Raw genomic sequence first — 15881 nt, forward strand, 5'->3', positions numbered from 1 at the left:
GTTTGTGTCTTAGGAGGCTTAATCAAGTCAGAAGACAGATGTGCTAAAAAATAAAAAAAAAAGATACTACAAATCAAAAAAGTGTTAAAATGCTGTAATAAAGTCGTGTGCAGAATTTGTCTAGGGTAAAATGAACCCTGCTTTTGGAGCTTTGATGATTTCATGGAGATTATAGCATTTGAATCTCGCCTTCAAGAGAAAATAATAATTTTCAAGGATAAGAAATAACATTTACTGAGTTAAGGGAAAGCTTATTATTTCAGGGTCATTAGGAACATCCAGAGTGACTGAATATGAAAGGTGATTATGTCAGGAGGTATTGAAGATGAAGTGCAGCGTGAGCTGGAACCAGGTAGAGTCCTTGATGCTGTGAAGAAGAGCTAAATTTTTTCCTCAGAAAACTAGGAAGTCATTGAGTAGGAAGCCAAATGTGTCTTAGGAAGACAGCCTATCAGAAGAGAGGAGGGTTGTTGCCAAGGGAACCCAGCCTTCCTCCCCATAATGGTGATGTTTGTGCAATTCAAGATGTGGAGGATGAGACTAGCAGGAGGGGTCGGGGAGGGAACAGGGCTATCCAACTGTTACTCATTCATTCATTCATTCATTTATTCATTCATTCCACACCTGTGTTCCTGCCATCATGAAGTTTACAATACAGTGAGGAAAGAGGGGTAATAAAGAAGGAAATGAGATGGATGCTGACTGTAAAAATCCTGAAGGAGACAACCCAAGTAATACAAAGAGAGGGTGAAGGATGACTCTCTAAGGAGGTTACATTTGAGCTGAGAGGCAAAGGAAAGGTTTCAGCTATTGCCCAGCAAAGGGGTAAGCATGGCAGGAAGAGGGACCACAATCCTGACTCTGAGCCAGAACAAGCCTGGAGGATGTTGGGAGAACAGAAAAACATGAGAGGAGAAATGATGGGTAAAGAGGAGCCAACATGCACTGAGAAGCCATGGATGGGTGTTCAGGAGAGTGGCATCAACGGGTGAGGCTCTCATGAAGATTCTCTGGCTGCTCTGTGACATGTGTTGTAAGGTGGCAAGAGAGGAAGCAGAGAGAACAGTGAAAAAAGATGCTTAGCCTGGGGGAAACATGCCCTGTACTTAGGTTAGAGAGGAGGGCAGTAGAGCTGGAAGAGCAGGAAGAATCGGGCTATGGTTTTGAAGAACTAACAAGACTCAACCTATAAGTGGATGGATGAGGAAAAGGTGACACTGAGGTTTTCACTGCAGATTTGGGTGGTTAGTGCTACCCTGTCCTGAGCTGGGAGGGGTGAGGTGAGGAGTGGGTGGGGGAGCTCTACCTTGTCATGTTGGAAATGTGAGGTAGGTAGTTATACCCATGGAGCTGGAGTACTTGAGAGAGGGGTGAGCAGAAGGTATAAGACATAGAGTCATTAGGGTTAAAGGACTTGATGAGAGTGCCCAGAAAGAATGTGTGGACAGAGAAGTCTAGGAGTCCCAAGCCAGAACCCTGAACCACTGACCACATCAACACAGACAAAGAGAAGATGACCATGGTTTTGTGTCATGAAGCCAAGAGAAGTGACTTTGCGAGGAGGGGAAGACTCCCACAGAATGTCCTCTGAGGGAGAAGAGGGTGAGGAGAAGTGTCCAGTGGACTTGGCAGCATGAGGAACCCCAGTGACTTTGATGGAAGCCCTAGCAGTGTTGAGAAGCAGATGGAAGCCCAGTTTTCACAGTTTAAAAATGTGAAACAGACAGCGGGTATAGATCACAGCAAGCTTGGAACTCACTTTCTGAATGCTATTAAGGGGTAGGTAAAAATGAGGGGACGGCTGGAAGACAGTGTAATGTTACCGAAGAGATTTTAAAAAATAAATAAATAAACAAGATTTTAAGAATGCTGGGTATAATTTGGCAGAGGGAAAAATAGAAATATCCACAAAGAGAAAGCTCAACCCAAGGTGGAAAATCCCAGAGAATACGAAGTGGGAGAGGGGTGAGCAGCAGCCACTTGGGCTGAGCACAGCCTGACTAGGAGGAGCATTTGTTATCCAGGTTGAAATAAGGCACAAAGGGGTGGCCCTGGATGGGGAACATAAAATGAGGGACAGATGCCTGCTGCAGGTGGGGAATCCTTTCTGTGTTGACTGAATGTGGGAGATGGGTGTGGTTTCACCCATCCTGCAGACTGGTGTCAATGAGGAACTCCCATGGTCTCTCTTAAGTGTGACAGAGCTAGAATATCTGTTGAAGGGACACAGAGGAACCTAATATTTGAAAAAAAAAAAAAAAAAAAAAAAAAAAAAAAAAAAAAAAAAAAAAAGAAGGAATAACAATGGGAAAATCCAATACCATGCATTAATAATAAAGAATGTCCCCCTCATCAAATGATTCCTAGCATGGATAGCTCTTGTGTTTATTCATTTCTACTTTGGGTTTCCAAATTTCTATAGAAAGAAATGAAGTTCTTCAGCCATGATTTGAGATGCACAGTCCCATTCACAAGAATTCTTAGGAGAAAGGCATGTTTCTAATCTAGGTGTCAAAATATTGATACAGAATATTCTTCAAGAACCGATAATGGTTGGGCAATGTGGCACAGGCCAGCAATATCAGTGACTCAGGAGGCCGAGGCAGGAGGATTGCAAGTTTGTGGTCAGCCTGGGCAGCTTAGTGAGACCCTGACTCAAACTAGAAAACAAAAGTTGGGGATGTAACTGAGCAATACAGTTTCCCTGGGTTCAATTCCCCAGTATCAAAAAATAAGATAATAATAATAATAATATAAAGAATTGATTATGGCCTCATAATTATGGAAAAAACAGGAAAATAAACATGGAAAAAATAGCACTTACCTTATTAGAGAAGCTTATAAGATTTCTCAACATAAGAACAGAATGAATTATTTCTTCCTGAACAGCAGAAACAAGTAAACAAAAAACAACAATAAACAGACAAACAAAAAAAGAAGAAAAAGAAGAAAGAAATTAGTGTATTAGTTCGGTTCCAGCCTGCTTATGTAAAAGTAGAACGGACTTTATGTTTTCAGGTAAGAGATGACCTGGAGCCAGCTCTTCTCCAGCAAGACCCCTGGCCAGTCTCACATCCCATCAGGAAACTGATATGAGAGAGGAGGAAATAAGGGGACATAACTAATTAAAGCTTTGAAGAAAGTTCAGAGAGAACAACAGAGGAAGAAAAACAGTTCAAGTGAAGATTCTTACAATGAAAAAGATAGGTTCTTTGTAATGTGAATGATCTCTAGTGACCATTATAAAACAGAGGTGCAGAAATGTGAGCAAAGATGGTAATCTTTGATTATATAATCATTTCTTAAGAAATTGCACAAAATAATCATTATCAAGAATATTGTGGTCAACAAGATAAAATCAGATTAGATTTACATAATTTTAATTTACAGTAGAGGAATTATCTATCATGATGATTGACTTGCAGTGTTCATTGATGAGACATGTCAGCAAGCAAGAGAGACCAAACTGGTGTATGGGAGCCAAGCTGGCTGGTCACCTTTCTTGCCTGTTTCATCAGTATGACTACTTGCTGGAAGTCAAACAGTCACAGACACTACCTGACACAGGTTTATAGACCCTGCCCTGGGTCATACCTGATCTGCAATAGGTAATTTACATACAGAAGAAATCAATGCATCCTGTATCTGTGACCATTGTCCACATGATGCATTTCTGTTCTCCTTAGCCAAACGACTCAGGATCCCAGTGATCATGGTGACATAGTTCTTCATTTCCAGATAACTTCCCATCAGCTGGAGGGTGGACAAGTTTTTCAGACTGGAATTATATCTGAAGAAAACACAAGAGTTATCAAGATCAGACACACTATAAAACTATTTATCATGCCTACTAAGGATGGAAGGAATTTGGTGTTTTGGGTGAGTCAGGAAAGAAAGAGAATGACATAAAGGAGAGTTGGTCTGTACAACATCCTATCAAACTCCCATAAAATCCTTTATTCAGAACTGAAAAGGGCTCAAGAAGCCACATCAGGTGAGGGAATGTAGTCCAGTAGATACCACAATGGCTGAAGCCGGATGAAGTTCCACAGCATCCTAATAATTCACAGTCAGTAATTAATGCTCAGATGCATGATAGAGTAGATATGCATACTGTACTTGTGGTTTACAAGTACAGTATTTTAAAATTACAAGTTAATGACTTCAGATTTCAATAACTGGGTATTAGTTTACATATTTAAAAATTATATATTTCAGTTATTTGTCCTTGGAAAGACAACATGAAGCCTTGGAAATAGTCTAGTGTACAAGGTCAATGGCCAGTTCAAGCCCTTACCCTGAAATTTCTTTGCTGTACGACCTCCAAAGTAACACTTACCAAAATAAATGAGCCTCAGTTTCCAAATGTGTAAAATAGAAATTCCAACTCAAAAATGTATGAGGACTTAGCATGTATGCTTAAGCACACATTTGAGCAATGAATCAATAAATAATTAATAGATACCAAGACCATAGGAAACCAGACTGAAGATAAAAACACACAGATAAATCTGAGCAGAAACACCATGGGCTATACAAAGAGGGGAAACACACTTCACACAATAAGTCTTGCTAAGTCAATAAATGTAAACAAGCCAGGCAAACAAAAACAATGACAATAAGCCCAGGAAAAAGGAACAGGTCAATACCCAGAGTGGCTATGATGTATTTATCTAAAATATCCAGTTCTCAATGAAAAATTGTGAGACATCTGAAGACACATAAAAATCTAACCAAAATACAGGAAAAATAAGCAGACAATAGAAATTGTCTTTGAGAAGACCTGAATGTTGGACTTAGCAAAGACTTCAAAGCAACTTTTACAAATATGTTCAAAGAACTAAAGAAAATCATAATTTAAAAATTAAAGAAAGGCATAACAATGAAAAATTAAACCAAATATTAATAAAGAGATGAAAACTATCAGGTGTGTGCCTGTAATCCCAGGAGCTCGAGAGGCTGAGGCAGGAGGATTGCAAGTTCAAAGCCCATCTCAGCAAAAGCAAGGCACTAAGCAATTCAGTGAGACCCTATCTTTAAATAAAATACAAAATAGGGCTGGGGATGTGGCTCAGTGGTGGAGTGCCCCTGAGTTTAATCCCCAGTACCCCCACAAAAAACTGTAAATTTATATTATAGAAAGAAGCAAATGGAAATTTTGAAGTTGCATGTACAATAATCAAAATGAAAAATTCACTAGAGAGATTTAAAAGTAGATTTGAGAAAAGAATTTGTGAATTTGAGATTAGAACAACAAAGACCATGAACTATAGAAACAAAACAGTAGGAAGAAAATGAACAGATTCATGAAAATGCTGGGCACCATTAAGTCCATAAATTGCATTTTTCATTCTCTTCTTAACTTATTTAAAAAGCCATTGCATGAGATAATATCTATAAAATGTTGTCGTTGGCCCCATAATGCAGAGAAAGGTGATATAACAATAACACCACAAAGAATGGGGTTGGGAATGCAGATATATGGAATAAGGAAGTGACACTAAATGGCAGCTTGAACTTTCAGGGATACATGAAGACAACTAATAAGATGATTTATATACTATTTATATGCTTCAAAACACTTACTAAAATATATTGTACCCTCCTTTCTTTTCTAGTTGCGCTAAAAATAGATTACATAAAAAATCATAACATTGTATCGTAGCATAATAGAAGTTATTTATATAATATTAACTTCCAAAAAATGGAGTTGTATAGCTATAATTTTCTATATCTAACTGGAAGCAATTTAATATTAGTTTATAGAAGTTTCTAGTAAGTTAAGATTTAAATTGTAAGCTCTAGAGCAACAACTAAACAAATATCTGAGAAATATATTTAAAAATCATTAAGGGGGGGTCTGGGGTTGTAGCTCAGTGGTACAGTACTTGTCTAGTACGTGTGTTTGATCTTCAGCACCCCATAACAATGAATAAATAAAATAAAGGTATCGTTTTTATCTACAACTAAAATATTTTTTAAAAAATCATTAAGGGAGTTAAAATGGTATAATACAATATATTCTTTTAAGGAAAAAAGGTGGAAAATTAAGAAGCGAGGAACAAAATAATCATGGGACATATAGAAAACAAAAGTAAAATGGTATACCTACATTCAATGATACTAACAATAGCAAAAAATGTGAATGGGTCATACAATCCAGACAAAAGACAGAGATTCAAGAGACTGGCTACAAAAATAAGATTCAACTAAGGGATAAATGTAGGTTGGAAATGAAAGGATGGAAAAAGATATAAATGCAAACAGTTACTATAAGGCACCTAGAATGGTTTATTTATATCAAACTAAAAATAAATTAAGACAAAAACAAGTAGTAGTGATAAAGAAGAATATTTCCCAATGATAAAATATCAGGAAGATAAAATATTATAAATATATAGGGACCTAACAACAGATGCTGTACACATGAAGCAAACACTGACAGAACTAAAAGAAAAGGGTAAAATGTCTTTTTAAAATTTTACTATCCATAATGGGTAGAAAAACAAGGCAGAAAACCAGTGAAAATATGTAAAAGTAAAACAATAAATAAAAGAACTAGACCAAACAGACATTCATAGAACACTCCCCCCCCCCAAAAGCAGAATATACGTTCTTCTCAAGTAAAGGGTTTTCTAGAATACACTATAAAAGTCGGTCATTAAAAAAACCAATAAGAGGGGTGGGAGGGGTGGGGGGAAGGGAAAAAATAACAGAATGAATCAAACAACATTGCTCTATGTAAATTTATGATTACACAAATGGTATGCCTTTACGCCATGTACAAACAGAGAAACAACATGTATCCCATTTGTTTACAATAAAAAAAAAAACCAATAAAATTTAAATTATTGTAATAACACAAAGTACATCCTCTGACCATGATGGAATTAAATTAGAAATCAATGACAAAATAAATTCAGCAAATTCACAAATGAGTGAAAATTAACATGCTTGTAAAGAATCAATGGTTAGGGCTGGGGATATAGCTCAGTTGCTAGAGTTGGGTTCAATCCCCAGCACCACCCCAAAAAAAAAAAAAAAAGAATCAATGGTTCAAGAAGAAGCAGAAAGGAAAACACTTTGAAATTAATGAAGGAAAGCACATGGGAAACAGTTAAAAAAGTGCTTGGGGGAAATTTATAACTACAAATATCTGTAAAGAAGATACCAAATCACTGATCTACATAGAAAACAAGGAAAAAAACAAAAGACAAAAAACGGCAAACTAAACCCAGACAAGCACAAGAAATTACAAAGATGAGTTCAGGAATGAATGAAATTGAGAAAAATCAATGAAACCAAAATATTAGTGGAATTTCAAGGAATCTGGAATAGTCAATCTTATAAAGAAAGAAGTTGGGTTCAGGTTCCTCAGTTTCTCAACTCTCAAAGTTTACTACAAAACTACAGTAATCAAAAGAGCATAGTATTGGTTTAAAAGAGGTATCTAGATAAATGGAACAGAACTGAGAGTCCAGAAACAAAACCCAACATGTGGTTAATTAATTTTTGACAGAGAGCTCAAGATAATTCAGTGAGGAAAACTGTCTTCAACAGCCTGTGCTTAGATGATTGGATATTCACATGCAAAAGAATGAAGGTGGAGACACACACACACACACACACACACACACACACACACACACACATTAACTCAAAGTGGGTCACAGACTTAAATGTAAGAGCTAAAAATACAAAAACTCTTAAGAGAAAATACAGAAGTCTTTGGAAAACACAAGGAATAAAAGAGAAGATAATTAAATTGGTCTACTCAAAATTAAGTAGGGTCTTAAAAAACTTATTCTTCAATGGACCATCAAGAAAGTGAAATGAGAAGAGACTGGGAGAATATATTTGCAGATCATCTCTCTAAAGCAATTTGTAGGCAATGCTTGTCAAGAACTTATACAAATCAACCATAAAAAGACAAATAACACAAATTTTAAAAAGGGCGAAGTAGGTGAATAGACATCTCCAAGGAAGATACTCAAAGCATATGAAAAGATGCTCAGCATCATGGAGCAGTAGGGAAATGAAAATTCAAACTTTAATGACATTCGTTAGAATAGCCATAAAGAAAAAGCAGACAACAACCAATGGTAGGATGTAAAGACACTGGAACCCTTATCCAGTGTCGGTGGGAATACAGAAGGGGGCAGCCACTTTGTTAAACATTTGGGCAGTTCTCCAAATGCTAAAACTAGAGTTATCATGGTGATCAGTGTTATCAGAGGTTATGAGTGGTTATCAGAGTCACCAGTAGTTCCACTTCTAGGAATCTACCCAAGAGAATTGAAAGCACACCTGCACACAAACTCTTGCACAGGAATGCTCAGAGCGGAATGATTTGTTATAGCATCAAAGTGGGGGAAAAAACACATGTCCATCAATTTAAAAATGAAAACACAAAATGGGACATAGCCATACAATAAATAATATTCAAAAATAAAAAGGAATGAGGTACTAATATCTGACACATATAGGTAAAACTCAAAAACATTCCTGAAGAAAAACAGTTATTAAATCACATTTCATCAATAAAAATAAAATAAATAAAATAATTTTTTTAAAAAAAATCACAATTCATATCATCCCACGGATATGAAATTCCCAGAATAGGCAAATTGGTTGACATGATGTAAAAGTAGTGGTTGCTTGGGGCTGGGCCTGGGAGGAGGAAACTGAAGCCAGGTGCTGGGGGTAGAGGAGTGGCAGCTAATGAGCACATTATAATGAGTACATTTTATGGAGGTGAAAATCAGTCTGAAAGTCGATTATGCTGAAGGTTGCACAATTCTGTAAGCGTATGAAGAACCAGGAATTGTACACCTTTAACCAGTGAACTATATGACATGTGAATGATACCTTCATAAACTGGTTTTAAAGAAGGAAGTGCCCATGGGCTCTGAGGTACTGGCACAGATGCCACAGAGAGGAGAGGACTGTAGTGATAGAATCCCGACTTCTTTTGCCCACCCTGAGATGAGTTCCTGCCACAATTCTCCTCCACCTTGTTGCTGTCTCCTAAGGAAATAAGGACACTGCTCCAGATGTCTGCATGGTGTGGTACTCACAGGTCCTCGCCGAAGCAGTCTTTCCCATGGAAACGGGGCCGCACGGTCACCGCCACTGTGCACGCCTGTGCCTTTGAGCCTTTGCTGTCTGTGATCTCAGTAGAAACCAAGACTGTGAGAGAACATGACAGGAGGGTCATCCTGGACAGGTGGCTACAGAAATGCCTCTTCACACCCTGACACCAACTGAGCAGCCCCAGGTGGATAAGCTCAGTCCTGGCAAAGTGCAGGATGAGAGGAAATTGCAGGCCGTTTGCCTTCCCAAGGTGCTTTCACTGTGGTTATCGACAAACCAGCAAATAGAATCTCCTTTGAGCAGATCCATATGATGAGATGATGATGGTTGCTTCAAGGACTACCAAAATAAGGCAGGGCATGGGAGTGGTACTTCAGGTTCTTCCACCCCAACATAAAATCTGAGTACAAGGCACTCAGTGCCAATCAGATGGGGAAGAGAAAAGGTGTCATGGAGAGTTGATAGGCAGAAGCCACCACTATGTGCTGCAGGACTCATTCATTTGTGTGTTCCCACATTCAGTCATTTGATCCACAAAAGATAAGCTTGTGGCAGGATAGGAGGTCGTGGACAAAAAGGATCATCTCTGCCCTACAGACAACCCCATCCACTAGCAATGTGAGGAGTGCTGAAACAGGGAATACCAGGGTAACCGGAAGCCCAGAGAGTGAAATACAGTCTCTGGAATTGTCTATCAAGGGTTGGGATAATATTGTAATCAGTTCATAAATCACATGAACAGATTTAACAGGTCTAGAATAAAGGTGAAGATGCATTCTGACTGAGGGAATTTCGTATAAAGACATAGGGATGTGGCAGGAAATGGTTCTTCTGGACCCTAGGAATCCCTTCAGGCGATAATGGCTCCAGGTGTGCTGAGGAGATCTGCAGAGGAGCTCAGGTGTGGGTGATGATCAACTGATGAGGGCCACAGGTGCAGATGTGTGACTTACACAGGGAGATCAACACACCTATGCCCCCTGAGTATCTTCAAACACCTTCAACTTGAATCTCAATCTAAGGGTTGAGATTGGGGACTTAATGCTAGAGGTCATTTCATCTCAAGATGTGGTCCAGAACACCTGCATCACTGGGAAGCTTGTCTACAAGAAAATTCTGGACTCTGCCTTTTCCCCAGTAATATTTTGGAGTCAGTAAATATTGTGTGGAACCCTGGAATCTCCATTTTATTTTTGTACCAGGGATTGAACTCAGGAGTACTTAACCACTTAGTTGCATCCCCAGCCTTTTTTTTTTTTTTTTTTTTTGTATTTTATTTAGAGACAGGGTATCACTGAGTTTTTAGGGCCTTGCTAAGTTGCTGAGGCTGGTTTTGAACTTACAATACTCTCCTGAGCCACCAGGATTACAGGTATTCACCACCACACCCAGCGAAGCTCCAATATCATAAATACACCCACTGCATATAGTGTCGGTCCTATGAATCATGATAGAGAATGTAAGAGAAGAAGCAGGTCTTGGGAAAGACTCTCTTCAATTTTACACACTTAGTAAGTGCCATAATAGTTTGTGCAAAAGATGGAACAAAATAAGGTATGATTTATGTATCTAATTTTATTTACCCTCTGATAAATCTTGAAATCAGATATTCATAGGAATTAATCATAATAATAGTGATAATTAGAAGGAATATCACACTTGTGAAGGAGCTGAGTACCATCAGGAATGCTGACATTGCTCTAGGACTGTGACCTAAAGTCTGATTCTAGAAATTTATGTCAACACTGTGCTTAGGCCCTGCTCCAAGTTCTTCTGTTTCACTATCTGCCCATCCCTGGGTCTGTGGCTGTCCTCACGGACAGAGGACCCTCATGCCCCTACATGCAGCTTTCAGGGGAGAGACATGCCAGCTCTTCATATAAGAAGGTTGCCCATAGAGGTTGGGCCTTCTTGCCTTAAGGACACATTCTGTTCTGACTCAGCTCTTAGCATGTATCCCTGGCTTCATGCCCACTACTGAGACTTGGGGGAGCTTGGGATGAGCATCCATTATGAGAATACGTTCCAGAAGACAGAAGGTGAATGTGGTTTTAGCATTTAAGGTGTTATCAAGGCAAGCCCATGAAAGTTAACATCTAACGTTCAGTCAACATTTACTCTGCTAGTCTTTTGTTACTTAACCAAACCTCAAGCTCAGATAGTACAAAAGCATCACAATACAAAGTGGAACATGATTAGAAAGCTCACAACTGCACCATGCTTGAAAAAGTTTTGCTCAATTTGACTGGAATCTAGAAGAAGGTGCAAGTGTTTCTAATTGGAAGTGACAGGCAAGATTTCACAGAGAGAACTTTCACTAGGCTCAAAGGAGAGGTGAGATTTCAATACATCAGGGGCATGAACTAGTTCAGGATTGGGGCTGATAATCTTACCAACTCAATTAAAATAATCTTCTATGTTAGTGACTCTAAACCTTGCCTTTCCTGTGCAATCATCCAGAAGTTAAAAAAAAAACAAACAAAAAAACCAGTTACCCCAGAGAGTCTAATTTAACCACGTGGGGTTGCGTTGTACCTATCCAGGTACTAAATGATAGCATACCTCATATGATCAGGTGAGGTTCATTCCCAAGTGCTGATTTAGAAATGGACAGGACCTCGGGGGCACGGATAGGAGTAGAAAGTTTTCTATGCTATGGGAGTTACAATTTATATCTTGAATTCACCCCAAAAGTTCATGCATTCAAGGCTTAGTCCCTTGCTTGGTGCTAATTAGAGGTGGTAGAACCTTTAAGAAGTGGGGCCTAGAGGAAAGTCTTCCTGTCATTGGGGGTGTGTCCTCACAGGGGATTTCATGTCCCTGCTTTTCTTCTTCCTCTTTCACACCCAGACTTAAGGTAAATGGGTTTCCTCACCACTTGCTTATGCTGTACTGTGCTGCCACACACAGGCACAAGGCAGTGGGGCCAATCAGTTATGGACAGAAATCTCCAAAACTGTGAGCCAAAATAAGCCTTTCTGCTTTTTAATTTGATTCATCTCAGATATTTGTGATAGTAGTGAGAAGCTGACTAACACAGGAATTACAATTTGCTAACTCAACCAGTACTTTACCCCACATTATTTTTTGTTGTTGTTCTGAATACCTGGATTTGGTTTCATTTATAACAAATGCAAGATTCACCAGATACGGCATATTTCATTAGTAAGTAAGAGATAGATTGGTGTTAAATATTTAATTTATATAAAAATTCTTTGGCATTTTATTATCTGCATTATATGTATGTGTATATATATATATATATAATTCTTTGACATTTTATTATCTGCATTATATATATATATATATATATATATTTACTAATGTTAGTTTTAATGTTCTTCCTGCACCAAAAGGTAGGTAGTCAAACTAACCTAAAAACATTAAACTCATCAAAGTGAATAAACAATTTAAATTTCTACACACATAGTTTTAACAATTTTTAGCTTTTGTAAATCAGGAGAAAAATGTCTGGAGCTCAGTGATCCAATTCACACTGTGACTTACCTTTGTAATTGTCTGAGGGCTCACCAGCTGGCAGTGCAAAATAATACTGGGTATCTCTCCCATGGTACAGGGTGTGTTTGGAGGTGTTTCCTATCTGGTAACTAAATTCATAATGGAAGTCCTATGGAGAGGAAAAAAAAATAGTGTAGCTTCATTTGAATGGCATCATCTATAAATATACGTCTGCAACCTTCATTACACCCAAGGACATATGCTGCAGCCACAGAAACAGGATGAATAAAAGCAAAACATGGTCCTCTACTGCATAACACATGTGCAGAGCTCTCCTGGTGCTCAGTTGCACTACTCTGCCCTGCAGAGCTCTCCTCCAAAGATCCAAAGCAGGAATGAAACAATAATGCTCACTCAGGGTCTGCTAACTCTCCAGCCTGGAAGCTCCTGTCAGTCACGAATCAGACTGACAAGGGTTCCTCAGGGCGAAGAGGACCCTGCCGCACCCTGCAGTGACTAGGCACAGTGCAGACATGAGTAACGGCAGAGAAGGGAAGTGGAACACACACTCTCATGCTCTGTTAAGAGCAGGGTCTTTGTAACTAGGCTCTGAGGGAAGACCTGGGCTGGGTCTCTCCTGAGGACATGTGTGGGCCTCTTGAGAAGTGACATAGGCAGGACAAAAGGGCAGAGGCAGGTAATGTACACAGCAAGAGAATAGGGAGGATGGTGCCAAGATTGCAATGTTGCAGCCTGCCACCCTGCCTACCACCTAATCTCAAGAGGAAGCTTTTGTTCCTTCTTCACACACACCTTCTCTAATCACAAAACCCTCTACAAAAAGAAAGAAAGAGAGAGAGAGAGGAAGGAAGGAAGGAAGGAAGGAAGGAAGGAAGGAAGGAAGGAAGGAAGGGAAAGGAAAGGGAATGGAAAAGTTTATCTATAGTGACCTTCTCCATTGCCCATATCAGGAGAATAAGGTGAAGTCTAAATTAGAGACATGCCCTGGGGACAGGATCAGACTCCTCTGAGTCACCGTTCCTGCTTGTGTACACAGCATTAATGGAGACCCCTGCTCTGACCATATGGTAAAGGCCCTGAGTGCCCCACTTTGGTTCCTATTGAGAAGGTCTGTCTCTCCTTCAAAATTGGGGGCCATTCTGACCTTCTTTCATTAGGGAGAGGGAAGGTCCCATTCATGTTTGGGCAACTTTCCAACATTTGGTTGCACACCCAAGTCCTTCACAGATGGGACAGAGAGGGATTAATTCCTACTGCATGCCAGGCAGGCTCACTGTAACTTCCAAAAGTTGCTGCTACCTTCGGTCTCAGCACAGAAAAGGGGCTGCCACCTACCAGTTTTCCTGACATGCAGAACACACTGAAGATGGTGTGGGCCTCCAGACCATGGTGAGGCTGTACATGACAGGCCATGTCCTGTGGAGCTGGGTTGACTGTCAAGTACAGCTGAGCTTTGCCTAGTAAGTGGTGCTTTGAAGCTAAGAGAAAAATGGGATTGAGTTTTGAGCCAGGATGGAGAACAACAATAACAGAAGTTTTTATAGCACTTAAATCACTTACAACAGTGATTCTCAAAGTGGGTCCCTAGACCAGCAGCATCTGCATTATCTGAGAATTGCTCAGAGAGGCAGATTCTTGAACCTACCCTCAGACCTGCTGAATCAAAGACTGAGATGCAATAGTCCATACTTCAACAGCCTTTCAGGGGGTTCTGACATGAGCTGGAGTTTGAGAACACTGCCTTAAAGTATGTATTCATAAAAGAAGCATTCACTGGATACTTATTAGATGGGGAAGGCACATTCCCAGACCTTGGCAAGGACAGTGGATGAGACAGACAATTTCCTACGCACACACCACACAACATCTATCAATATAGACCAAAGCCTGTGGGGAGAGGACTTTGACAGACAGGTCACCCCCCCTACATCAAACCTGTTCCATTCTTCAGGCTTCTCTTAAAGCCTCAGTCATGTACACATATAAGGACAGTTCAAGTTTAATTTATAACATTGATACAATGTTAGATTTTCATTTTATTAACTGCATTAATATCATAAGAATTTTCTATGTCACCATATAATGCCCCAAATTACTGATATATATATAACTGGATAAGATCTGTTGAGTAGTTACATCCCAATATACATAATTATTAGCTCCCAATGATTAAACATTTTCTTTTCCACATTCTGCTATTATTAGTCACTCTATAATGACTATTCTCATACATAAACTTTCTAATCCTTCAATGTATTTTTCTTGGTATGAATTATAGGATGGACATTTGCATGCCAAACTACTTAAAATCTTAATGCTAATGATCTTCATCAAGCATCACAGTAGGGAGCTGGATCCTGTGCTACATACTAAGTGCTGGGTTGACACTGATCATGTGTTATGTTATTTAAGGCAGCTCCCTCAGCACAGGTAAAATCCAAGAGGAAGTAGTGACTAGTTCCCACCTAGCTGACCAGGAAAAATCTCCATGGAAGAAGATACATTTGAGCAAGTAGACCTGGGATACAAGTTGTATACTGGGTTAGGAAAAAGACCTGGGGATAAAAATGGGTATCTCAGCTGAAATAACTCTGGGAAGGCCAGACACACTGTGGTCCAACGTGCTAGGAAGCGCACACCAGGTGAGGGAAGCTGCCAGGGAGAGTGTGGGGCAGAGGAAAAGGAAATCAGGTAGGACACCTGGGGCCACAGCTCCCTGATCCCTGCTGTCCAAGGACACTGAATCAGACCCTGGGGCCCATGGACAAGCTCAGGGTGGGTGAGGGGGTCCTCCTACACTGTATGTGGCCCATCTAAAAGAATGGTCATTAGCTTGTCACTGGGACAAATTTCTGAAGCAAGAGAGAGGAGCCCAGTAGAAGGGTGAGTGGGTGGGCTTGTTAAACAAAAGCAGGCATTGCCCATCTTCAGGCACAGCAGGGACTTGGTTAAGCTTTGGCAGGCAGGGGCTCATCGTAGCAGCAAGAATTCAGAAGTCCTGTGGAAATCTTGGAGAGTTCCATCTATCAAGTTTCAAAAGAAAATGAACCTCATGTTTTCTTCCTTGGGTTATGTGAGAGTTAATGCAGGATGCAAGATTGGAAATGCATAGTGGGTTTAATGAATGCAAAAATGTGGACATTGAAATACACCTGTTTCTAGATAAATATTGTAAAATCCTCTGTGCTTGTTAACATGGAACTAGAAACCTCTGGAAACAGGGAGGAGGAAAATATCTAGAAGTTATCTGCAAGGATGATCTCAGAATGAGTTATGGATATGTAGGAAGGGATGTTGGGCACTGGGAA

General features: G+C 39.7%; 1 protein-coding gene across 1 annotated transcript in view; it reads right to left on the bottom strand.

The window, feature by feature from the left end:
* Positions 1-13986, bottom strand: part of PKD1L1 (polycystin 1 like 1, transient receptor potential channel interacting) — a gene marked incomplete at both ends in the record, with an annotated part of 63891 nt that extends 49905 nt beyond the window's left edge. Inside the window, 4 exons of the mRNA XM_079150398.1 lie at positions 3595-3790; positions 9078-9189; positions 12601-12721; positions 13909-13986. Coding sequence (XP_079006524.1) covers positions 3595-3790; positions 9078-9189; positions 12601-12721; positions 13909-13986 — 507 coding nt within the window. The remainder of the gene's footprint in view (positions 1-3594; positions 3791-9077; positions 9190-12600; positions 12722-13908) is intronic.
* Positions 13987-15881: the final 1895 nt, after the last annotated feature.

This window comes from Sciurus vulgaris (assembly GCF_902686455.1).
Source record: "Sciurus vulgaris genome assembly, chromosome: 8".
In the NCBI taxonomy this organism is placed as follows: domain Eukaryota; kingdom Metazoa; phylum Chordata; class Mammalia; order Rodentia; family Sciuridae; genus Sciurus; species Sciurus vulgaris.